Source organism: Oncorhynchus mykiss, chromosome 25 (assembly GCF_013265735.2).
Source record: "Oncorhynchus mykiss isolate Arlee chromosome 25, USDA_OmykA_1.1, whole genome shotgun sequence".
Classification (NCBI taxonomy): domain Eukaryota; kingdom Metazoa; phylum Chordata; class Actinopteri; order Salmoniformes; family Salmonidae; genus Oncorhynchus; species Oncorhynchus mykiss.
Genome location: NC_048589.1, coordinates 13,865,209 through 13,891,779, shown reverse-complemented (window position 1 = coordinate 13,891,779; position 26,571 = coordinate 13,865,209). Strand labels below are relative to the sequence as shown.

At 42.5% G+C, this 26,571-nt stretch overlaps 1 protein-coding gene across 2 annotated transcripts in view; it reads right to left on the bottom strand.

Annotated features, from left to right (window-relative positions):
* Positions 1 to 26,293, bottom strand: part of LOC110504194 (collagen alpha-1(XII) chain) — a 69,117-nt gene extending 42,824 nt beyond the window's left edge. Inside the window, exons 1-14 of one of the 2 annotated variants that reach the window (XM_036962414.1) lie at positions 26,103 to 26,293; positions 24,985 to 25,093; positions 18,272 to 18,388; positions 18,023 to 18,166; positions 17,588 to 17,644; positions 16,313 to 16,576; positions 15,881 to 16,045; positions 15,548 to 15,721; positions 15,057 to 15,347; positions 14,309 to 14,911; positions 13,050 to 13,328; positions 12,567 to 12,842; positions 12,157 to 12,432; positions 2,026 to 2,295 (exon numbers count right to left, since the gene is read on the bottom strand). In XM_036962414.1, the coding sequence (XP_036818309.1) occupies positions 2,026 to 2,295; positions 12,157 to 12,432; positions 12,567 to 12,842; positions 13,050 to 13,328; positions 14,309 to 14,911; positions 15,057 to 15,347; positions 15,548 to 15,721; positions 15,881 to 16,045; positions 16,313 to 16,576; positions 17,588 to 17,644; positions 18,023 to 18,166; positions 18,272 to 18,388; positions 24,985 to 25,054 (2,986 nt within the window). In that variant the 5' untranslated portion in view covers positions 25,055 to 25,093; positions 26,103 to 26,293. The remainder of the gene's footprint in view (positions 1 to 2,025; positions 2,296 to 12,156; positions 12,433 to 12,566; positions 12,843 to 13,049; positions 13,329 to 14,308; positions 14,912 to 15,056; positions 15,348 to 15,547; positions 15,722 to 15,880; positions 16,046 to 16,312; positions 16,577 to 17,587; positions 17,645 to 18,022; positions 18,167 to 18,271; positions 18,389 to 24,984; positions 25,094 to 26,102) is intronic. The other variant, XM_036962415.1, reaches the window with a different exon arrangement.
* Between the last annotated feature and the right edge of the window lie 278 nt (positions 26,294 to 26,571).

Sequence of the window (26,571 nt, the reverse complement as noted above, 5' to 3'; positions counted from 1 at the left end):
CAGTGGCCTTTTAGGTGGATCAGGTGACTGCCCGAAGCGGTGACGTTATCTGCAAGCTCAAAGAATGAGCCGTAACTGTCACCCTATCTCACTTTTTCCACATCACGCCCAAGAATGAGGCTCAAGTTTGGGCCTTCAAAACCCTCGTTTCCGGCATAACTCTAAAGCCTGCGTCACTCCTTTTGAAGGCTGATAGGAGTGAAGTCATTTAATGCTTTTTTCTTACCATGTCTCAGTTCTATTTGTGGATTATACGGGCTATGAAAGCTACATTATCATGGTTTATTTAAGGAAATAAGGTCTGTACCCAAATCCAATTTCGTGAACCCCGAAGCTATCTTGCTATCGCTCTTTATTGTCATGAGACAAATATGACCCACTCTGGTCCTCGTCTTCATTCCTGGTGCTCTACATAGGCACATTCCAGTTATATAATGACCTACAGTGCCTTCAGAGAGTATTCAAACACCTTTTCCACATGTTGTTGTGTTACAGGCTGAACTTCAAATTAATTCATACGATTCAGATTTTTCTGTCACTGGCCTACACACAATACACCATAATGTCATTTTACATATCAATTACAAATGAAAAACTGAAATGTCTTGAGTCAATAAGTATTCAACACCTTTGTTATGGCAAACCTAAATAAGTTCAGGAGTAAAAATGTGCTTAGCAAGTCACATAGTAAGTTGAATGGACTCACTCTGTGTGCAATAAGTGTTTAACATAATCTTTGAATGACTACCTCATCTCTGTACCCCACACATACAATTATCTGTAAGGTCCCTCAGTCGAGCAGTACATTTCAAACAGGTTCAACCACAAAGACCAGGGGGGTTTTCCAATGACAGGTGAAGTTATTAATTACACTTTGGATGGTGTATCAATACACCCAGTCACTACAAAGATACAGGTGTCCTTCCTAACTCAGTTGCCCGAAGAGGAGGGAAACCACTCAGGGATTTCACCATGAGGCCAATGGTGACTTTAAAACAGTTACAGAGTTTAATGGCTGTGATCGGAGAAAACTGAGGAGGGATCAACAACATTGTGGTTACCCCACAATACTAACCTAATTGACAGAGTGAAAAGAAGGAAGCCTGTACAGAATACAAATACTCCAAAACATGCATCATGTAATAAGGCATTAATGTAATACTGCAAAAAATGTGGCAAAGAAATTAACTTTTTGTCCGGAAAACAAAGAAGTGTTATGTTTGGGGCAAATCCAATACAACACATTACTGAGTACCACTCTCCATATTTTCAAGCATAATGGTGGCTGCATCATGTTATGGTTGTCTATAGCAATGATGAACAACCAATTTCACAGAGCTTGAAGATTTTTCAAAGAATAATGCGCAAATGTTGCACAATCCAGGTGTGGAAAGCACTTAGAGATTTACCCAGAAAGACTCATAGCTGTAATTGCTACCAAAGGTGCTTCTACAAAGTATTGACTCGGGGGTGTGAATACTTATGTAAATGAGATATTTCCGTATCTAAATTGTAATACATTTGCACAAATTTCTAAAAACATGTTCTCACTGTCGTTATGGGGTATTGTGTGTGAGAGAAAAAATGAATTTAATCAATTTTGAATTCAGGCTGTAACAACAAAATGTGGAATAAGTCAAGGGGTATGAATACTTTCTGAAGACACTGTAGATACAACTCTCTGCGGTCATGGGGTATTTTTATATCCTTTTCCAGCTCTGAGTTAACCTGGGGACGAGAAATCCGGAAATGCATCTTCTCAGGCAGAAAGAGAGAGGGAGAGCTACAGAGGCAGGGAGAGAGAGAGAGAGAGAGCTACAGAGGCAGGGAGAGATAGAGAGAGAGAGTAGAGAGAGAGAGAGCTACAGAGGCAGGGAGAGAGAGAGAGAGAGAGAGAGAGAGTAGAGAGAGAGAGATAGAGAGAGAGAGACCGAGAGAGAGAAGGGGATAGACAGAGAGAGAGAGACATAGAGAGAGGTCCCACAGTAAGTGTGTGTATGGTGGAAACATTAGGGAGTGACTTACTATCTGTGGTCTCAGCACCCACGAGCGGCTCTCCCTCTCCCCTGCCGTAGGCTGCGTACACAGAGACCTGGTAGCGCGTCTCCGGAGTGAGCCCCTCAAGCACAGTGGTCGTTACGTCCCCGGGGACGGACTTCTCCCCTGTCTCCTCCGTGTACAGCGACTTCCACTTCAACCGGTATGAGCGCACGTTACCGGGCGCCGCCGTCCAAGAGACAGCGAAGCTGTTGTCTGTGACGTCTTTGGTGACCAGGTCTTTAGGGGAGCCAAGGACTGTGAAGGGAAAGGGACAGAGTTAAAACCTTAGGAAGCTGGGAAACTTAATCTCACATATCAGTGTTAGTGCATAGAGTCTTTGACAAATGAACCACAGCAGAGTTTGTGTCAGGGGTGCTAGTTGATGTGGTTGCTTGTCTGCATGTGGGTGCTGATGATTTCAAGGCAGACAGATGCAGTCTGGGGGACTGTGTTCTATTGAGCAGGATAAATGAGCTGGTATAACGATAAACCACCAACAATCACTGATCTATTTCTGTTTAACCCCTCGGGGTGTTTTTAAAACCAGTGATTTACATTGTTCATAATCTGAGGGTTTGGAAAAAGCTCTGCGAAACCAATCACCCGATTCCAGCCCTCAGCTCAGTTTAGGGCGTCTAGCAGCACTTTCATTTTCCATCGAAACAGAAGAAACTTGATCCATTAAAGTGTGTTTGCTACAATCGCAGATGTTGCTCTCTCTCGCTCTCTGTTTCTCTACATCTCTCTCTTTCCTGAGAGACTATTGGGGTGGGTGGGAAGTAGCAGACGCTGAGTTACGGGAGAAGGATTTGCGGTGGCGTTAGCTGTGTCAGCTGTCTGCCAACAGATCTTTGGCTGTTTTGGGCGCCCCTACTGAGATGGGCTCCTTCAACACAGCCTGGCTGCGCAGACAAGTTTCACTCACCACAGGGAGAAAGACCACCTCACATCTCTCTCCCACACAACCTCAGGACAGGACAGGAGAGGACCAAGCTGTTGCTGTAACCTGCACACAGCCTGGACCTAACACTGCTAATGAGGGAACAGCTAGAGATATCAAATCAGATATCAGGTAGTTAATGTGTGCCAGTAAAGAGACACCTCAGTGACTGGTTTGGCTACGAAGCTAGCATGATTCTTTGTGTTATCAAACGTCATCAATCTAAATGAATAACCCAGGGTTCACTATTCAACCACTATTCACCAACGAGGCAGTTTGGGTTGCACAGAGAGAGAAAGAGCTGCTCCAGATATGAGGAGTAATGAATTCAACAAGGAATGAACGGAGAATTACAGATTTTGGAGGGCCTGTCCAGGATAATGTGCTGTTGCCCCTGTAGATGCCAAGTCCCCTCTATCCAGGGTGCAGCGAGCTGCTGTCAAGCGCTGAGGAGCGAGGCCACTGACTTTCCCGGCTGTGCTGCTGAACAAGAGGGACCGCATCACACAATAATCGCTTCTGCAGACAATGGCCCACTTTCCCTCAGTACTTTGAGAACAGCACAGTCACAGGGCCTTGTCTGACCAAGCACTAAAGCACACAAATGAAACACATGGAACACAGACTTAGACAGCTAGCCGGCGCCATTTTGAGTTCCTCATCAAAGTTGAATCAGTCGGAATTAGCTAAACTTGCATTTGAAACCAACAATTGCTAGCAGGACTTAGATTTGTAACTACATAATTGGGCCTAGCCTCTGTGTAGCGAACCAAAGAAAAGCATTAAGGGAGTACTGAGGAAGGAGCCATCAACCAGGGATGACTTAGAGCACATATTTATCAGCAATTTGGCTAAACATTTGTCATGGTAATCTCCCAAATCTCCAATAGCCCGATAAGGAAACGGATCTGACAAACACAATGGGTCTTCACCATATCACTGAGACACAGAGCCTAATCTGTATACTTCACTAACTGACGTATAGGAGTAGACAAGCCAGGTGCTTCCTGTAACCAAGGCATGTTTGTTGATGTACCTAACCTTCAAATTGACTGCCAAAAGGCTTGTGAGTTTGGGCTTGAATTGGAATGTGTCAAGAGGATGAGTCAGGTGCTAGGAAAAGTACACCATGTGTGCTACCTGCTATGAGGCTGAGCATTCATAAAAAGCTCACCCTCTCCGCTCACACGCTCAAATAGCGGTCTTGTCAATCTAACATAATAGCATGCATTGACTGCATTCATACAGTACATGATTTATTGCCCGACAAACGGCCTACAGACTGTTCTATTTCTTGAGCACACAGGTGAAGAAGAAACGCCACTGGAAATGGAGATATTCACTTAAATGTACAGATCAGCAGTTTAGTTCCGTCTGGTTTGAGATCAGCTCTTTCCAGATGGCTGGTCTAAAGAGGATCCATCAAACCCACTATTCCTCCAAAGTGCCATTATAGGCCTGGCACTCCCATTTACAGTTACTTCATGTAACTGCCCTGGAGCCTGGTCCACCTAGAATGTGTCTAGGCCAGACCATGGTGAAGACACAGGGTTCGCCTGCGTGTGAGGGATGCCCTGCTCTGCCCTTTCGCCTCGAAGGACCATCCGTCTGGAGGAAAACAGTCGCTACTGGCTCCACTGCGACACTGAGCCTGGCAAACCACCGCTCCGCCAAGAGCCCAGTTTCCAAAGGGATCGTCATGAAAGGAAATCAACTCAAATGGCTTGGAATTCACCGGGTTTCACGCCACACTCTGTGGCCCATGAAATGCGTACTACTTGAAAATGCTTACTACTTCTCCAGCTACTTGCACACCAGCTAGCTATGTCCTTTCATGGCTGTGCTTTGAAGCTTGTATAACCTATATGAAAAATGCTAACCTCCCCTGTTATTTATTATTATTGTTATTATTTATTTCTCATGTTCGGAGAGTCCTTAAGGTGCCTTTTGGCAAACTCCAAGCGGGCTGTCATGTGCCTTTACTGGAAGCTTCTCCCATCTCCACAGAGAATCTCTTGAGCTCTGTCAGAGTGACCATCGAGTTCTTGGTCACCTCCCTGACCAATGCCCTTCTCCCACGATTGCTCAGTTTGGCCAGCCACCTCTAGGAATAGTCTTGGTGGTTCCAAACTTCTTCCATTTAAGAATGATGGAGGCCACTGTGTTCTTGGGGACCTTAAATGCTGCTGAAATGTTTTGGTAGCCTTCCCCAGATTTGTACAGACAATTCCTTCGACCTCATGGCTTAGTTTTTGCACGTACATGCATTGTCAGCTGTGGGACCTTATATAGACAGGTGTGTGCCTTTCCCAAATCATGTCCAATCAATTGAATTTACCACAGGTGGACTCCAATCAAGTCGTAGAAACATCTCGGGGATGATCAATGGAAAACAGGATGCACCTGAGCTCAATTTCGAGTTTCACAACAAAGGGTCTGAATACTTATGTAAATATGTTTTTTTATTTTTTATACATTTTTATAAATTTTGAAAAGTTTCTAAAGACCTGTTTTCACTTTGTCATTATGGGGTATTGTGTGTAGATTGATGAGGAAAATTGTTTATTTTAATCCATTTTAGAATAAGGCTGTAAAGTAACAAAATGTTGAAAATGTCAAAGGGGTTTGAATACTTTCCGAATGCACTGTATGTCCCAATAATTTTGGTCCCATAAGATGGGGGCACTATGTACAAAAGGTGCTGTATTTTCTAAACGGTTCACCCGATATGAATGAAAATACCCTAAAATTAAAGCTGACATTATGCACTTTAACCTCATTGTCTCACTTCACATCCAACGTTCTGGAGTACAGAGCCAAAATAAAGTTATTGTCACTCCCAATACTTTTGGAGCTCATTATATATAGTGCAATTTCTCAAGCAATCATTTAGGGAGGACTGTCTGGGAGTTGTCTGAGTGGGGACAGGAAAATGTTAAACTTACTGTTATTGGTAGAGAGGTTAGGAACTCTCTTTTTTCTTGGACTATGAACTAATTTAGCACCTGGGGATGTCACCAGGCAGGCCAAAACATCCCACCTCAACAGGCTGAAACTTCAGGCAGTCTTTTCAAACAGTAGTATTTGGTAGCATTGCCTTTAAATTGTTCAACTTGGGTCAAACTTTTTGGGTAGCCTTCCACAAGCTTCCCACAACAAGTTGGGTGAATTTTGGCCCATTCCTCCTGACAGAGCTGGTGTAACTAAGTCAGGTTTGTAGGCCTCCTTGCTCGCACACGATTTTTCAGTTCTGCCCACAAATGTTCTATAGGATTGAGGTCAGGGCTTTGTGATGGCCACTCCAATATATTGACTCTGTTGTCCTTAAGCCATTTTGCCACAACTTTGGAAGTATGCTTGGGGTCATTGTCCATTTGGAAGATCCATTTGCGACCGAGCTTTAACTTCCTGATTGGTGTCTTGAGATGTTGCTTCAATATATCCATATAATTGTATTTCATGATGCCATCTATTTTGTGGAGGTCTGTGGAGGTCTTGGCTGATTTATTTAGATTTTCCCATGATGTCAAGCAAAGAGGCACTGAGTTTGAAGGTAGGTCTTGAAATACATCCACAGGTACACCTCCAACTGGCTCACATTATGTCAATTAGCCTGTCAGAAGCTTCTAAAGCAATCACATCATTTTCTGGAATTTTCCAAGCTGTTTAAAGACACAGTCAACTTAGTGTATGTAAACTTCTGACCCACTGGAATTGTGATACAGTGAATTCTTAATGAAATAATCTGTCGGTAAACAATTTTTTTTTAAATGACTTGTGTCATGCACAAAGTAAATGTCCTAACCGACTTGCCAAAACTATCGTTTGTTAACAAGAAATGTGTGGAGTGGTTGAAAAACAAGTTTTAAGGACTCCAACCTAAGTTTATGTAAACTTCCGACTTCAACTTTATTCTTTGTTCTTCAAACTGGGCTTTGCTTAGTGTGGCGTGGGTTCTATCTGCTCTTTCTCTCCCCATGCTCTTTGGGCCCCTCACTGGCCTGGGAGGAAGTGAACCGTCAGTTGTCTGCTGGAGGAACCAGCCAGTACTCGACCGCTCACAGGTTTGAAGTACAGTACCTCCTAGGTAAAACCTAACACATGTTGAGAAAGACTCCGCGCTTCGATACATATTCTCACCACATTGTTTTCTAAAGGCTCACATTTGGAATATGAATCTCAGCAATTACTCAGCTCCACTTCACATGATTCGGGGCCAGAGTTGACTCCATTAATCAAGCCAATCTTTATTGGTCAGGAATCAGGATATGGCATGCTCAACATACAGTAAGCTTGCCACAGGGGGCGCTATATTGTCTCCATCATCCTGTTAGCATTCTCTACCATACAGCCTGACTGTGCCTCCGGATTCTCCAGGTCCGCCTACATAGGCTAACTCACACAGTGGATGACTGGAAGTCTGTGGCCCCCTAAACAACGAGATCAGTGTTGGCCTGTTTTTCTGACGTCAAGCTGTGCTGCTGTAACCAGACCAAATGCTTTGTCATGGAGCGCAGACACTGGTTCTATTCTGGTGGGAGGCTAAGGCTAATGAGTCAGCATAACTGACCATGTCATGGAATCTCACCATCTGACTTCTGACCTTCTGACCATTCCCAGGCTGGAGGTCCAGAGGTGGACACATGAGGTCAGTTTTGTTGTCAAAGAAGGGGGAGAAGGTTGCCTCAGGCAGGAGAGTCCCATGGGGAAAGAATGAATGTGCACCATTCAGCATGTGAACTGAAAATAGCTACATGATACTTCATAGCAGGACACCTCTCCATTGTCCTCTAGTGCACGAGAAGGCATCTGATATTCCCTTGTGTAGAAGCCATTTGATCTGCTAGACATGTTGTCATTTAGGTAGGAGGTGACATTGAGAGACAAGGACTCCACAGTTTGGTCATGATGAATGATATAAGCTTTGATGTGTAGAGGGCTCAAACTGCTTTTAAGAGGAGAGACCATTTGTGACAGGCTCAAATCGGTCTTATGTAACAAAATTTGAAATTGTGTTTTTTACATTGGATAAAATTAGAGACTCAGAGCTACAAAATAGTATACCATACACTACAGCTGAGGAACAATTGGAAAGTAGTTTTGCTTTGAAAGTTGATAAACTCACTTTTGAGAAAATGGCCTTTGAATGTTTTGGTACTACTACTGGAGAGCCCTTCTTCGTCTACACCCATTCAGCATCGTTCACACCATCTTAAGCTTTTGCCCCACCCATCACTTTAAGGGTTGATCCGAGCGTTCTGTACTAACAACAGCAGTCAAGCACCCCTGTAAAGACCTTTATTATACACAGATTCAAAATAGCTATTGACAAATGTGTATTTTGTGGTTGTGACCCAGAGACTCTTGACTATTTATTTTGGGACTGTTCTTTTGCAAGAAGATGTAAGTGAGTTAGAAGATTTTATTTTAAAATGAACTACTATTAATGTTAATTTGAAAGACTCCGATATTATGTTTTATTTTGATCCAAATTAAATGGACCCTGATTTAACTTTCATTGTTAATTTGTTTATTTTTCATGGCAGATTCTTTATCCATAAAATTAAGTGGGTGTATCAGTAAGTGTAAAACAATTAAAAAGTGCAAAAACAATTAAAAAGCCATACGTACCATAAAACATTTTAACAAATTGAAAACGGATCTCGATCTGATCTACCCCTGTCTGTTAGGTTTATGTACTCTTGTTTGTATATTTCTGTTTTGTATTTGTTTTGTTCATAATAATAATAACAAAAAAACAAAAAAAGCAGTCAGGTACTCAAGCTAACTTGCTAGCTACTTCCAGACACAAATGAAAGAAGAGCTCATTGAACATTACGCGCACACTGGACGCTCTGGCTGAGGAGTAGGGTTGATCCAAGTGTTCTGACCTCACAACGGCAGTCAAGCACCCAAGCTAGACTGGTGTTTTCTCCATCTCCTTAGCTATCATACTTGAATTCAACTGATTTCAAAACTCAGTCCTCCAGAAAGTGGAGAACATACACATAACATTAGCTAGCTAACGGTACACCTTAACTTGGCATTAGACTTGAGCAGTTTTCCTACGCAATACATTTAAAAAAGCCGCGTTAGAGAGAATTTCCTAGACATACTGACCAGCTCAAATAGACAGAAGCATCCTATATGGCAGACCAATCCAAACTCATCTTTCGGCATGTTCAGCCCACTCATTATCTCAGCCAATCATGGCTAGCAGAAAGGTTGCTGATTTTTCTTTGGCTAAACCAACTAGGCTCGTAATTTAACAATTTTATTTATATTTACAAACGGCATACAAGTTTGTTATTAAAACTTCTTATGGCTGGGGGCAGTATTGAGTAGCTTGGATGAATAAGGTGCTCAGAGGTGCCCAGAGTAAACTGCCTGCTACTCAGTCCCAGTTGCTAATATACACATATTATTAGTATATTTGGATAGAAAACACTCTGAAGATTCTAAACCCATTTGAATGATGTTTGTGAGTATAACAGAACTCATATGGCAGGCAAAAACCTGAGAAACAATCCAAACAGGAAGTGGGAAATCTGAGGTTGGTCGTTTTTCAACTCATTCCCTATTGAAGATACAGTGGGATATTGGTAATGTTGCACTTCCTAAGGCTTCCACTAGATGTCAACAGTCTTTAGAAATTTGTTTGAGGCTTCTACTGTAAAGGAGGGGCTCATTAGGGTCACAGTGGTCTGGCAGAGTGCCACAAGCTCGTGATGCTCGTTCACGTGAGAGGTAGCTCGCATTCCATTGCTTTTCTACAGACAAAGGAATTCTCTGGTTGGAACATTATTGAAGATTTATGTTAAAAACATCCTAAAGATTGGTTCTATACATCGTTTGACATGTTTCTATGGACTGTAACGAAACCTTTTGATATTTCGTCTGCTCTTAGTGAACGCGCTTCGTGACTTTGGATATGTTTACAAAACCAGCTAACAAAAGTAGCTATTTGGACATAAATTATGGACATTATCGAACAAAACAAACATTTATTGTGGAACTGGGATTCCTGGGAGTGCATTCTGATGAAGATCATCAAAGGTAAGTGAATATTTATAACGTTATTTTTGACTTCTGTTGACCTCAGAATATGGCGGATATCTTTTTGGCTTGATTGGTCTCTGAGCGCCATACCCAGATTATTGCATGTTTTGCTGTTTCCGTAAAGCTATTTTGAAATCTGACACAGCGGTTGCATTAAGGAGAAGTGTATTTGACGTTCCATGCATAACATCTCTATTATCTCTATTTCGGATTTTTGTGACTCCTCTCTTTGGCTGGAAAAATGGCTGTGTTTTTCTGTGACTTGGCTCTGACCTAACATAATCGTTTGTGGTGCTTTCGCCGTAAAGCCTATTTGAAATCGGAGACTGTGGTGGGATTAACAAGTAGTGTATCTTTAAAATGGTGTGAAATACTTCTATGTTTGAGGAATTGTGATTCTGGGATTTCTGTTGTTTTGAATTTGGTGCCCTGCACTTTCACTGGCTGTTGTCATATCGATCCCATTAGCGGGATCTCAGCCCTAAGAAGTTTTTTAAGGCACATGAGAGTTCACATGTTCAAGAAGGCATTTCTGCCAAAAAAATGCACCTTTATTAAAAAAAATCAAGTTTATGTTCAAGCGGCTCTCCTGTAAAGTAGTGACCTACGACATACACCTAGTTTCCTGAAATGGTTCACATTTGGTATCCACTACCTGCTTTCAACTTGGCCTCTGAATGAGATAGGGGACACTAAAGGGAGAAGGCTGGATTCTGCTCAGAGCCAGTTAGGGTTGAAGTTCTATCACTGCTAAATATTTTTTTCCTCTCTGCCCTCAATTAATTTCCATTCGAGTGTTCTTTAATTCGTTTGACAAGGACTATATATCTCTAGTCCAAACATGACATACTACTGACCCCCAAACCAAACTAAAGCATAGCACATACAGCCTCCTGAGTGCCTGACCCCAGTCCTATTTGAGCCCCCCTTCCCCAGAGCTTTCTCTCCTAGACCACCCTCAGGATGGAACTCCACTAATGTCATGAAGCTATCCAGAGACCTGTGATTGGGCTGCAGTGAGCAGAATGGATTGTGGAGGCGTGTAAGTTCTGGCTTGTAGGATACAGGGGTCTTTGTGGTTGTTGGGCGCCCTGGGAACCAAGCTAGCGTGACCCGGACCATAACCCCCTGCTGCCATGGCTTGAAGGTTTTCCTCTAGGCAGAGCTTCCTACTGAAAAGCCTATATAGCACTAACAGATGTCCCCCCACACTAATTCACTGCATGTCAGTCCTGAATAATGGTCAGTTTTCTAACACTATCCCCTAGGGTTAGAGAGAGGGGTATAGTCTTCAAAGGGTTTGGTAAATGTTGGCTAATGTTGTTCATTTACATTCTTGAAGACGTAGGCCTACGCATGCATCAAACTCTATGGTTGAGGATCTTAGTTAGCAGAATAGCAGAGGTAGCCGTCTCTGCTCAGCAGCATTGCTAATCCAAATGGTTTACAAATCGTTAAAGTGATATCGAAGAATTGTTAAACAACTCCCCATGTGCCAAATAAAATAATATTGAATAAACCATATGTCCCCGGAGTGTATAAAACTGCATGAGCTAGCCTAGCATGGCATGTGTTGGCTGTTCCAGATTTGATAGGTTTACGAGAGTACCCCCACTCATTTCCATCTCTTCCAGCTTCATGGGCGGTAAAAGCAGAACTAACCTACAGTCTGTCTGTGCCACAGGAATGACATAAAGCTCCACATTCCAGATTTTGCACAGTTTCCCTTATACACTGAGTCAGAGAAGAGGGATCCTGAGATATCTAGGAAGGATTTCTAGGGCAGTATGTTTTTCTAAAGACTTTCACATCGCACTCCGAAAACACAGAACATTTTAAAAAAAAAAGACAATTTTCCCTTTACAAAAAATGGAAGGTTAAGAAACAGAGGCATACACAATTAATGGCACTATACTTCTTTCAGTCTTTAAAAGTGGAGCAGGACACTATGCCGTACACAGAGATGGCCAGTATAGACACTCACTTTGAAGATGGCCTCAAGCTATTTTTCACACTCTCGCTCACATCAGCTGTCAAAGAAACAACCCCCATTCTTCAAAGCAGCCAAAGAGCAGACAGTCGTAATAAAGACAGACACAAGAAGGTTGTTCCTGTACCTTCCAGGGTGGTGCCTGTACCCAGGAGGGGGTCTCCCAGCCCAGAGGTGTAGCGGGCACTGACAAACAGCTCATATTCAGTAGCAGGCTGGAGATTCTTCAGCAGGGCCACGGTGGTGTCTCCCTTCACGGCAATTTCCTTCCTCTCCCCGGTGCCGTCGGCTGGTTTGAAGGCCACGCGGTACTGGAGGACGTTCCCGGGAGCGGCCCGCCATGACACCATCATGCTGGACACGGTCTCGTTGAAGACGCGGAGATCACGGGGAGAACCACGGACTGAGGGGGAAAAGACATAGTGGTCAACCAATTACTGCATCTTCACTTATTTACTGTATAGTAAATTAAAAAAACTGCATTAGCTACAGGTAAGGAATTTAAATGTTAGCAGCCATGCTGGCTAACTTACTGACCTTCCTTGGTGGTTCCGTCCACCTGCATCTCGTCTCCCAGGCCGGAGGTGTACTCTGCAGACACAGACACGCGGTAGGTGGTGATAGGGAACAGCTCCTGGAGCACGATGGTGGTGTCAGGTCCGTTGGTCTGGGCCTCCAGCCTCTCTCCTCCCCCCGTCAAGGGGACATAGGACAACCGGTACCTCACCACGGGCCCTGGCGCCGCCAGCCATGACACCCGGAAACTGTCCGTGGTCTCTTCAGACACACTCAGTCCCCGCACAGTCCCTTGCTCTGGAATGGAGAATGTTTAGGTTTTGTTTAGCAGTAGCTTGTCAATATAACTTTTAAGAATAAATATTCTGGATAACCTATTGAATGATTTTGCATCTAAAGAAGCCATGTAGGTTTCTTGTGAAAAAAACAAAAGCACTAAAACATAAATCTCTTCACTTGCTTATGCTGTGAAACCCCTGAACGTGTACGCCTTCAACCCCTTACCTTCCAGAGTGGTCTCCTCCCCCGACAGAGGGAAACTGTCTCCTTTGTCGTACTGGGCGAACACGTTGACCTCGTAGGTGGTGAGGGGAGTGAGGTGTGGCAAGATTGTGCTGGTGGTGTCGGCTGGCACAGCCAGGGAGATGTAATCCTCAGTGATGTCCTCGGCCTTACGGAAACGCACCAGGTAGGACATGACGTTGGTGGCATCGGTGGCCCAGGTGGCACGGAAGCTTCTAGACGTCACCTCAGAAAACTCCAGGTCCCTGGGTGCAATCAGACCTGACGAGCGGGATAAAACACAATTAAATGGCTGGTTTCTGTTTTGTCCTCATAGACAATGTCATCATAATGGCTTTTGGTAACATTAAGCCGAGCTATATATCTCATTCCTTCAGAAAAGCTGGAATGGAACCAACTATTTGAACTCATTCAACTTTGTTCACAGTTCCATCTCTGAACATTTATTTTTCATGAGTGTCTTAGCCATAGGAAACACTCCTCGTATGCTAGCAGTATGCATTCAGTCGACAGGGTTGCAACACATTTATATTACAAACCCCTGGACATTGCCAATGCCTAAATGTTCTGTGTTCTTGTGACAGGGGGATCATTACCAATATGTGCAGCGGAGAAACTCATGTCATGCTACCATGGTGTTGAAAACCATCCACAGTCCCGCTGACTTTCAGAGACAGGTGGCCTTTGAATTAGCAGGACAATTAGGTCAGAATAAAAGTATCCAGTCAGTTACTATAGTGTTTAAAAACAGTAAACAATGACAAATGGTGTAACGGGCTCCCCTGAGATGCAGGCATATGGTTCTGTGGTATTTGAGGCAGCGTGATCAGTCAGGGAAAGTTAAAACAATGAATATGTCTCGCTTGTGCCTGCCTGAAACAGACCCAAGGCATTGGGAATTAAGAGATGAAGATAATTACACAGCCTTTTTGTGTTGTGCAGATGTAGTTACATCGTGACATCACTATTTCAGTAGCACCGCTCAGTTTGACCTGCTGTATCACATCGCAAATAACTGATTACAATAGACTGTCTGGAGTTTGAGGTCATTTAGCGGCTGCCACTAAAGTTAACCAGAATGTATGGTTATATAGCTATAGTTACCGGCACGTGTATGGTCCATGGTAAGCATGCTCAACTTCAAACAGTATGTGTTATGAGTAGGCCTAGGAGTTGACCACATGCCCAGACCGAGAAAACCCTGGCCTTTTGTTATAAGGGTATGTTAAATGGCTACTCACTCCTCTTCTTGATGTTGAGGAGCTCCTGTTCGATCCTCAGGCAGATGGACTGGGTGAGCTCCTTGGAGATCCTCTGGAAAGCATCAAAGTCCTCCACAGTGTACACATGGGTGGCCGCCGGGGTGTTAGCAATGGCTTCCAACTCGGACCGCACAGCGTCCTTCACACCCACAGCAAAGATCTCCACATCTATATTCCTCAGGTTGGTTGCAGCGTCCTTGAAGGAGTCAGAGGACTTCCCGTCAGTGATGAGGACCATGACACGCGGGACACTGTTGCGAGATCCTCGGGTGGGGATAAAGATCTTCTCTCTGACGTAGTTCATGGCCTTGCCCGTGTTGGTGGAGCCTCCTCGGTAGGGGAACGTCCGGACAGCCTTGACCACTGAAGCAATGTCATTATAAGTGTTCAGGGCGAACTCTGTGTGGGGGTCTCTGCTGTACTGGACTAAGCTGAGCCGAATCTTGTCGAGCCCGACGTCGAAGGAGTTGACCAGGACCTCCAGGAAAGCTCTGACCTTGGCAAAGTTTTGTAATCCGATACTGTAGGAGCCATCAACCAGCAGGACCACGTCAGCCTGTACGTCCACTCCAAGAGAGCATTCTGGGGAGGGAAGGACATTAGATACCATCTGTATATGGTCTACATCGTGATTTGCTTTTGTTTTTAAAGCAACAATGTAATATTTCAGTGAGCGAGTGAGTGAGATACTAGATCACTGATATGCTGTTACAGAGCTTTATCTCACCCAATGACACCTTAACGGGCTGAGTCTTCTCCATGGCCAGGACAGCGTCGCTGGGGGTCAGGCCATTCAGGGCGAACAGGCTGATCTCGTACTCGGTCTCTGGGGACAGGTCCCGGATGTTGACAGTGGTCTGGGTGGGCCCCACATATACAACCTGGCGCTTCATCCCAGTCATCATGGGCATCAGGGTCAGCTTGTAGCCCGTGATCTCCCCTAGAGAGGCATCCCAAGTCACCCTCATGGACTTTGAGGAGATCTCAAGCACCTGGAGGTTAGAGGCCGGTTCCACCACTAGAGACACAACAAATAAACACTGTTGAGGTTGGAATGTACTGTAGTATGGTTGGAAAACACTTTAACAATACATTTACAGTTACATAGTTGTTGTCGATTTGTTACACTGACCGCCCATAGACAATGTACTTGAAATATGTGACTATTTAAATCAATCAACGGAAATGTGATGTAATGAATCATCTATAATGTCTTACCATCATCTCCGCTCACTAGAGAGTTGAGCTGGTCTTCCACACCGGAGCACACCTGCATGATGAGCTTCTGCTGCACTGCCTTGATCATATCAAAGTTAGGTACGTTGTAGACATGTGTGCTGTGGGGAGTTGAGGCCATTTCCTTCAGTTCATCCTCATCTGCTCCTTTGATGCCTAAATGGTGAAAAACATCTCAGAAGTTAGCCTGACAAATGGAGTACTGTGGAAATCAGCCACTACGGAATCTCCAGGATTTCCAGGCATTCAAAAACTAAAAGCATTATAGAGATGTTCTCAAGAGAGATTAGCATTCAGAGGTAAAACACACAGTACCTAAAGCAAATACTTCCACTCCAATGTTCCTGAGTCGTTTAGCGTACTCCTCCACTGGGTCCTGGGATTTTCCATCTGTGATGATCATGGCTATCTTCGGAAAGCCTTTCCTGGCGCCGGCCGCCTCCGTAAAGATGTTTTTCAGCAGGTAGTCCAAGGCGTCCCCTAGACACAGAGTGTAACATATTAAACCTTTAAGAAAATAGCGTTTCTTAAAACATTTTTGCTTATTATAACATTTACTGTCTGTGGGCAAAAGCCTACCTTGAGAACAAGCGCGTAACCAAAACATGTACCTCAATCAACGGGAGACTTGCACCAATGTTCTAGTTACACACACAGATCTCAAGTTAGGATTCAGTCCAGCGAGTATTTACAAAATATCGGCAGTACTGTATATCCATGCTGTCTGGTCCCACCTATCATGTATACCTGTCATTGTGTTTCCTCCCTTGTAGGGCAGGGTGTTGATGGCTCTGAGCAGCTCTCCTCGTTTAGAGTGGCGGTTGAGGAGGAACTCAGTGCGGGTGTCTGTGCTGTACTGGACCACAGCCACCCTGGTCTTATCCTCTCCGATGTCAAAGGCCCCAGCCATAGCACTGATGAAGCTGCGGATGTGCTTGAAGTTTTCCCTGCCAACGCTCCAGGAGCCATCCACCAGGAAGACCAGGTCTGCTATGGCATTGACTGAACACCCTGGAGGGGTGGAGAGGGGGATGGGGTAGAGCAGGAACACAATCAACTGTCTGGACACAATCTGGCAGATTGGCACAACTTTTCGGTACTCTAATGAATACTGTATATCTGACAGACGGTCTCTGACAGATGGTATTTCAACAGACATGATGACAAAAATGTGTTTTTGTAGACCAAATAATCACTAAAACTTTCAGTGGCATTGTTTGGTTTTGTGTTTTCAAACCCCCGTGGTTTTTTGTTTGTTTATCGTGGATAGTTCAGATTCTCTGGAACATCCAAGATGATTGGCTGGACTTCTGTGAATGTCTCAAATCCTAGCTATCGTAGGTCCACTTGACTGAATATCCTTCCACGCTACTCACATCTTGTTATTACGCCTTTTGAGCATTTCTTGACAAAACATCAAATATCAAGTTCTATGGATTTATCTGGCCAATTGGGTCAATTGTGAAAGAGTGTTATGAGCGTTCCACCAGAAATAGCTTCTAGGAGCAAAGGTTTTTGAACCATCAGGAACTTTGGGTTGAATTTACACCCAAAGCGTACATGGTGAGGGAAAAAGTGAGCATGTCTCCCTGTCAATCCACAGACTGAACTCACAGAGAGAGGCACACAACTCCAGTAAAAGGACTTCTGGTCAGAGTAGTAATCCTTTCCACTTCTTTCAACATTTAAATAGACGGAAATGCACAGAGCTGGCACGACAGTGACATCATCACTCTCCTTGGATTATACGCATAACAGAAGACTCTCACTCTTAGATTTTGATGTGAAGACTGTTTTCAATCACAAACTAATTCTCAGCCACTGTCAGAACCCCCTGTCTGCTCAAATATGAACAACTCAGCAGTACAGATGGGGTATTTGAGTCTGAGGAAATTATTCCAGTGAACAATATTATGATTGGATTGGAAAAACACAAAAAAATGGACTGGTAAGATCATAAAGCTATGTGGACAGGCAATGGGCATAGTACAGATTGGTTGACATTGACGTAAACATACTTACTGATTGCATCTGAAGTCTGCGGCCTCCTTTCTGTTTCACTTGTGTTACTGGACTGAACTGAAACACAAAATAATTTGGACTGTTACCATGACATCCTGTGTGCCATGTATGGGGAATAAATCCTAGACATTCAACAAATCATCAAGCCTCTTCAATCACATACATATAAACATATTTGTCCTGGTTAATCGGCGATGAACAGAGTGTGATTCGAGTTTTAAAAACAGATTTATTTGATTCTAATGTCGCTAGAAGCTAACAGACAAGCTGGAGGTTTGAAACCATGTAATGGGTCCTTTGTTCCTTATGACAGAATAATCTGATCTGAGATTAAACCCTTTTCATATCAGACTATATCCGCCTTTTGAGAAAGCCATCGGATTTTCCCAAAGTTATGTTTAACCTTGTAAAAGCATCAGAATCTTGAACACTTACTAGTGAGCTGGCCAAAGATGGGTATACTCTCCTCTGTGTCATCATAGGAGTTGATGGACACTGAGTAGTCCAGATCAGGAGTTAGGTCTGTAATAGACGTCTTTGTAGCAGTGGCTGGGAGGTTAAACTCTTTGGCTGGTTCATCTGGGATATAGAGCATGGGTTGCTATTAGATCATTCGGGTTGGCATGAAAAGCTATAACTAGTCAGGCAAACATCAATGAACTAATGAGATCAATAAATACAAACCTGTATCCGATACAACTTGTATTTTGTAGCCCTGTATCCTATGCGATGGCTTTCTCCATGACATTTGCACTGTGTTCTCATTTAGAATTGTAAATTTCAAGTCTGAGGGGGGCTCCACTGCAAACAAAAGACGAACTGATGTTAACTTACATACATGAATAACAAAACGTGTGTATGAGTTTAAAAATGTTGATCAAGTATTTCAGCAAGACATTTTATATCAAGCATTCACATTTAGCCCAACGATAAACACTTCATGACTGAAGTTGAGACGTTCATTGTTGAGGGAGACAAGAAGAACCAACATCCATGGTAAAAGTGACAAAAAAAAGAAGCACACAACAACATTTAAAAAGTGTGAGTAGCCATTTTGGAAAACAAAATGGCATTTGTTTGAGTTGCACAACCAGGTAACCCTAGTCAGCAACTCAAGCACCGGAAGTCTGGAGTACACAACATTAATACAGACCAACTCCACACAAAACTCCCCTGAGTGCAAACATTGAGTGAACCATCCAATACATGCTGAGTGCAGTCCTTACCACGCATGCCCAACCAACCAGCACCAACACGTTGACATGAACAACACATAATTACAGCAACATTTTCCTTCCAACGTTATTGATTATACAATGGAGTCAAGATTGCCAGGTAATGTTGAGGGTGGCATTTGCTGAATTTAACACCCAATGTTATATATATACTCTAAAATTGGATGTTTTGCTAGAGCAGTTCAGACAGCTGGTTGATTACTTTTTTTACTGAGGAATGTGTTTGTTTTTCATGATGGTGTTTTGTAAGTTACTTATCTTAAATTACTTGTAAATATTGTATGCTTTTATTGTGTTGGAATTGTAAATATTGTGAATTTGTATGATTGTGTGTGGGGCACCCTTGTAAAAGAGGCCTCAATGGGATTTCCCTGTTTAAATAAATAAAAATACAGTATTTATAGAGTATTTATAGAGTATTTATACATATTTTGACAAAATGAAGTGTTTATGTATATTTATATATGTATAGAGAGAGAGAGAGAGAGAGAGAGAGAGAGAGAGAGAGAGAGAGAGAGAGAGAGAGAGAGAGAGAGAGAGAGAGAGAGAGAGAGAGAGAGAGAGAGAGAGAGAGAGAGAGAGAGAGAGAGAGAGAGAGAGAGAGAGAGAGAGAGAGAGAGAGAGAGAGAGAGAGAGAGAGAGAGAGAGAGAGAGAGAGAGAGAGAGAGAGAGAGAGAGAGAGAGAGAGAGAGAGAGAGAGAGAGAGAGAGAGAGAGAGAGAGAGAGAGAGCTAGCGAGAGAGCGAGACTCAAGCACAAGTCTTTGGCATAGATCCATTGCAAACCTTGCAAAAAGAATACACAATGTGTCACAGGAGACTGTTGTGTATGTTCTTTTCATTGACAGAGTGCACAAGATGGCATGAGGTGAAGGCACACTGCGTACACAGTCAAAATGAAGAGAGAGTTAAGATACAGAGGAAAAATAGTGTACACATTCAAAATAAACAAACAAAAACTGCGACAGATGCAGTCCGACAACACGCGTGTCCACATTGAGCAGGTTGCCACGGCACCATGCATGTGTACATGAGAAAGTTGTTCAGAACAACTTGACAAATTGGGTGAAGGTGTTTCCATGTACACGAGGGACCACACAGAGAGACAATAAATGTATTTTACAATGATATTCTTCCTCACTGGGGTTTCACGTGCAACCTATTTAGATCAGTGTTGGCTGACCTTTCACCTTTATGTGAGTGCAGTTAAAGGAGAGTGGAAACAAAGTGTTTAAAAAATGCTATTTTTTGTTTTGGACAGACAAGGTTGTACTTAAGGGTAAACAGCATAACAAGCTTTAACTGCATAGAATATAAGAAAGTCTTAATATCTATCAGGTGATGTATGAGTTTCTATTCTTCCTGTAGCCTATGGCTGTATATGTACTTCTCATAGGCTACATACTATAGTCCAGGATGATGATGAGGATGTGATAAAGACATACATACAAAGGCTGGCCTTTCAGACTATGTCAGCGAGTGGACGGCATGCAAGCTGCTGAGGAGGGGCATTGGGATGGGATGCAAGAATATCACTGTAAAATACCTGCTGAGACAAGCCACAGCTCAGGACACACTGAATGTACAGGCAGACAACATCTAGGACCTGAGCCAAGCTGGTATTGGTACATGGTAAAGGAGGATCACCAACCTGCCACATCAATTTAGGGGGCCCGGGTAAGCTGCCCTCCTCTCCAACAAAGTCTCTCGAACAAGAATCAATATACCCACTTGGGGGTTGGGAGGGGCAGTGGGGAGGAAAGTTGGGTAGGGAGATTGTCTTCACTCACAAGAGCAAAGAGCTGTGTCACCTCACTCAAGGTGTTTGATCATCGTTGTACAAAAAGTCGCAAGTAGTTGGAATCATTCATGACAGAGTTGTTACTTCACACATTTTCTTTTCAGTCTTCTCATGTTGCATTTTAATGTAATTTTCTAAAACAAGACATTGAAAAAAAATAAATTGAAGATATAAAATAATCAGAATAAACATTAGCAGATATCTTTTCAGACTCGTTCCCTCTGCCAGGTGTGGATGCAGATCACAGCACCCTGCCCGACCAGAAGACACCTCTGCCTTACCCATGGCCAGACTTTGGCTACTGTCAGTAACCTCAGTCTGCGGCCAGTCAGCCATTCATCCTGGCCTGCTCTACTGCCAGGCCAGCCAGTCAAAGAAAGAGCTCTGACTCTCCCAAAAAGGCAGAACAGATGCCAAAGTAATTCCGCAACATGTGCTGACATTAAACATTTCTGCATATTAACTTTCTATATGGATTGCAACTCAGCGTTTTTGAGAATGTCCGTAAAAAGCCTAAAAAGGCTCTTTGTCTTTGCCCTGTCTGAGCATTAATTAGCGATTCTCATATTACATCTTTCCATTCCGTTAGAGAAGATATATGGGAGTAGACATTGGACTCCCCCAAAAAGCTTTCAGGGCAAAAAAGGGAACAATTGAATGCTCCAGTTTTTGAACATCAAGGATATTGAAACTATGATGTCACATTTCTACAAATGATCAAGACCATTAATTTTGTTTGGATATTGAAATATGAGAAACAATCAAATCTAGAACAGCTACCGTAACGTCAATGTAACAACATAATTACAGAGAGGAATAGCTAAACCATGAAATAATTGTAGTTTTACTTTACTTAATTTTTGTTTGAGAAAACAAAATTGGAAAGATAAAAAAAAAAAAATCCTATCCAATTTTTAAAGGACCGACTATTGGGTCCTGGATTCTTCTACCAAACAATAACATCAATAAGACTAAGGTAACACATTGTTACCTGGCCTTGTGAAGACACTGACATCAATGTAAGAGTCAGATCCAACTGTTACAGTTGACAACATGAGTCACTTGAGTTTTGTCAAGTTAGGATTCAGTCCAGCGAGAACATGAGCTTTCTCATTGGTAAAGTTGGAAACATTTCCAAAATTTGGGATATTACATTTAAAAAAACAAATTGAGAATATATATATATATATACATATACACACAGTATATGTGTAATATATATATATATATATATATATATATATACCAAGATGGACTAAATGTCAAATAAATTAATCAAATTGTAATTATCCTGAAATAACTTCTAGAATGGGACTCCTAGAATGGGGCATCATATTACATCACAGAGAAAGGGAAGAGGTGTAGACAGAAGCGTCATGCCCAGGGGCACGTTCCCTCTCAGATTTGTCCTGCTAAAAAAACATAAATTAATAAATTAATTACTAAACTTAATAAAGATTTACCATCTAGTGGCCAAAAGGCAGTTTTAGCATGGGCAGCGCCATTGAGGGCTTCCACCATTTTAATGTAGTCAACTGGGTGGGACTTCCAAATTTATTGGCTGATCCCTCCTGATGACCCTGTTGGAGTCATGTCCAACCGGGTCATTAGGAGGGATCACCTAATCATTTTTTTTTTAAATTGACGACTTCAAAATGAAGATTGCCTCAATGGCTCTGCGACATGTGCTCACATACACCACAATGGGAACTATATAGAGATGTTTTCTCTATCATTCTCTATAGATGGGTTAGCTGACAACGTCACGAAAGCAATGCAGGCGCTTCATTCGGCCAGAAGTCTGCAAGTTGTTGTGATTCTGGATGGCCAGATAGCTACCAACAATGACAAGAAACTACCATGTGGGGAATCGTGACTTGTTTCAGATAGTTTCGTCTTGTTCTTGATGTCATGTCTTGTTTTGAGGTGTTTTGACTGATTTCATGTCAACGCTAATATGGCAAAAAAAAATGCTAGCTAGCTAACCAACAACTGTAACAATGTATTTCAGAGACAAGTGCTCATTATGCAAATGTATTTGTGTTTTCAACAAACATTGGAGACTAAATATAGTTTACATGTCAACAATCTAAGCCAACCCAGTCTGTTTTGTCCCATGGTTGCGCGAGCATCGGTTTTGCTGATAAACAACCAACCTGTTCATTGTTTCAATGGAAGTCTAAGTAGATCAGACCCAGATGCTATTGCATTAGTGTCTATGGGACAGTACCACCCTTAAGTAGATTGGAACTGACCATTTTTTTCCAATGGTAAACAGCCTGAGTATGAGTAGACTCTCCACCATCTTTGCTGTAGACTAGAGTGACACGCTGCACGCACATACACTACATGGCCAAAAGTATGTGGACACCTGCTCATCGAACATCTCATTCCAAAATCATGGGCATTAATATGGAGTTGGTCCCCCCCTTTGCTGCTAGAAAAGACTCCACTCTTCTGGGAAGACTTTACACTAGATGTTGGAACATTGCTGCGGGGACTTGCTTCCATTCAGCCACAAGATCATTAGTGAGGTTGGGCATTGATGTTGGGCGATTAGGCCTGGCTCGCAGTTGTTGTTCCAATTCATCCCAAAGGTCTTTGACGGGGTTGAGGTCAAGGCTTTGTGCAGGCCAGTCAATTTCTTGGAAACACAGAAACATTCTGGAATGTCACTGTATGCTGTAATGCTAAAGGCACTAAGGGGTCTAGCCCGAACCACGAAAAACAGCCCCGGATAATTATTCCTCCTCCACCAAACTTTACATTTGGCATTATGCATTGGGGCAGGTAGTGTTTTCCTGGCATCCGCTAAACCCAGATTTGTCAGATGGTGAAGTGTGATTCATCACTCCAGAGAACGCATTTCCCCTACTCCAGAGTCCAATGGGGGCGAGCTTTACACCATACCAGCCGACGCTTGGCATTGCACATGGTGATCTTAGGCTTGTGTGGGGCTGCTCGGCCATGGAAACCCATTTCATGAAGCTCCCGATGAACAGTTATTGTACTGACGTTGCTTCCAGAGGCCGTTTGGAACTCTTAGTGAGTGTTGCAACCGAGGACACGCCGCACGCTTCAGCACTCGGTGGTCCAGTTCTGTGAGATTGTGTGGCCTACCACTTTGCGGCTGTGCCATTCTTGCTCCTAGATGTTTCCACTTCACAATAACAGCACTTACAGTTGACCAGGGCAGCTCTAGCAGGGCAAAAATTTGACGAACTGACTTGTTGGAAAGGTGGCATCCTATGACGGTGCCACGTTGAAAGTCACTGAACACTTCAGTAATGCCATTCTACTGTCATTGTGTGTCTATGGAGATAGCATGGCTGTATGCTCGATTTTATACATTTGTCAGCAACGGGTGTGGCAGAAATAGCCGAATCCACTAATTTGAAGGGGTGTCCACATTCCGTTGTATATATAGTGTAGTTTGATTTTATTGGTGGGCAGAACTCACAGGAGGTATGTTTGTAAATTAATTTGATCAAGATATTGATAGCTGATTCCCTCTTGATTCAAAATAAAACAAATGTTTTGCTGCAATTCTAGCCAGGTAACTAGCAATTTTATCAAGTTGGATTTAGCCAAGTGGGTAGCCCATCTAGAAGCCATTTCAGCCTATCAATCAAGTTTGAGCAAGCTTGGCTAGCTTACCTAACTAAAAAAGCAAGCAATTACTAAATGTACTGAATAAGACTCATATTCTATTATTTTACCCATATTTTAGCAAAGATGCAGGCAGGGGCTGGGGAAATGTAACCACTGAATTTAATAGACAGAGCTATGCATGCAAAGATTGACAGATATTTAGATTGTTATTTTCAAAACTCTAATGACAAATAGATACACAATTGAATAAAATTGCTTTAATTATGGGGTAATGATACTATATACCCATGTGGCAGTTGTACTAAAGGCATACAAGTTTATTAAAATCACAATTGAACAGGTGAAGGCAGTATGCTTAGATAACCTATGCAGAAAATATAGCTTTATTATTTTCTCTTTTTTACATCAAATTAGGCACAATGATTATGTCTCTTGATTCCAGGAAGAAGATGTTTCAGCTAAATTCTCCCGACCACCCCCTACAACATGTACTTTGTGCCCTCAGATTTTGGGGGTGCATGGTGCCCCTGGGTGCAGGGCAAGTCATATCAAGTAAAATACACACAACTGGGTATCATTTTATTAATCATACTGTACAATGCATTATGGTTGTTTCCATGTGATGGTTCTCACACAATAAATACCCTAAATCCTGTAGGTTTATATCAAACGACTAGAGAGAGAGAGAGAGAAAGCGAGCCAGAGTTGGGGGTGGGGGTGTGTGAAAAGGGCAGGAGGGAGGCACATTTACCTTGCGCTTCAACGGAGGCGAATAACACTGCAACGAAAGCCGACACGGCCAATGACAGCCTTATCTTCATTTTTAGAAGTTATGGGTCAGCAGCAGCACATTAATGAATCTGAGGAGAGAGTTGCGTTCAAACCCATTAGGTTTAGCTTTGAGAAGAGAATGGGCAAAAAGTCACGAGCCTTTGACAGGGAATATATTAAATGAACGTGACTGAAGAGGCAACATTGGGTTCAAAGGAGTGAAAAGTAACGACCTAATTTTTGTCACCTCATGCATGCGTTGTCTTTTACATTTTTTCATTTACAAGTCAGTTAATAACACTTTCTTATTTACAATGACGGTCTCAAGAATTAACATAACTATATTAACTCTATTCGTTAATAACCATTCGGTTTTTTTTTTAAATCACGTACTTTTAGTAAATCATTTAATCATAATTCGACCTGTCGTATAGGCTCGACATTGAAAACGGTTGAGAATTTCGTCAAAAGCAAACCTGCCTGGAATATCAGAAATAGGCTACTGGTCCTACAGGTTGTGCACCCCGCCTAGTGGCACAGGAGCTCATATAGGGCTACTGAAACTGGAAGGACATTTCATTCAGTTATCCCATTTAGCTCCCAAGACCCTCAGAATTGGCCCTTATATATCCTATCATGAATGTCAACTTAATACACATCAGGCCCATAGATAAATAAAAAAATGTAGTATATGTAGTATAAATTACTTTTGCCTAAACAATGTGCCTATTAGCAAATGACTAATGATCAACTAATTTATTTGTTACTTTGGCTAGGCTATTCTAATTCAATGTTCATACTCTAATACAGTATACTTATTGATTCCACACAGGGGTACCGTCATAATCCAACATATATGTTCCATTATGGGAAAAATACAGGCTGAAGAACTAACCAAGCACAAAAAAAAATCTTTCACCTGTCTGTCAGTTATTCACAGAAAAATAATAAATCAGTCCTTTCATTAGAAAAAACTCATAAATATAGCACATACAGCTAAGCACAATGTTTGATTAATTGAAAACCATTTATTTTGTATAAATCTTATATTATTTCTAACCCACAGCAAGATAGAAGAAAATAAAATATGTTGCTCACCTGGTCAATCTTAACAGAATAAAATCAAAAAATGTAGGCGCACCCGCCTTGAAGACTCCCCCTTCTAGAAACTGATAGAGAACTTTCAGGAGCTCTGGGTGGACACTTCTCTCTCGCTGGCTACTGGAAGATCCAACAGCATGTGTTCCAGAAAGAAAGTCTCTTTCCAAGTGGGAAGAATCTTTCCACAATCTGCTACTTAATAGGGGGCTGTTCCCAACTCTCATTTTACAATAAGCTCTTACGAAACTCCACTGGTAAACCTCGCAATGGTTTGATATATGAAACATCCCCCAAAGTGGGAATACACTTCTGGAAACGGCATTCTTTTCTGAATTCATTCGGCACATTGATCTTATGAGTTACAAGTGCCTAATGGGCAGCCCTAAGGAACTTAACATGTAGGCTATATATACATATATATTTACATACATACTATATATATATATATATATATATATATATATAT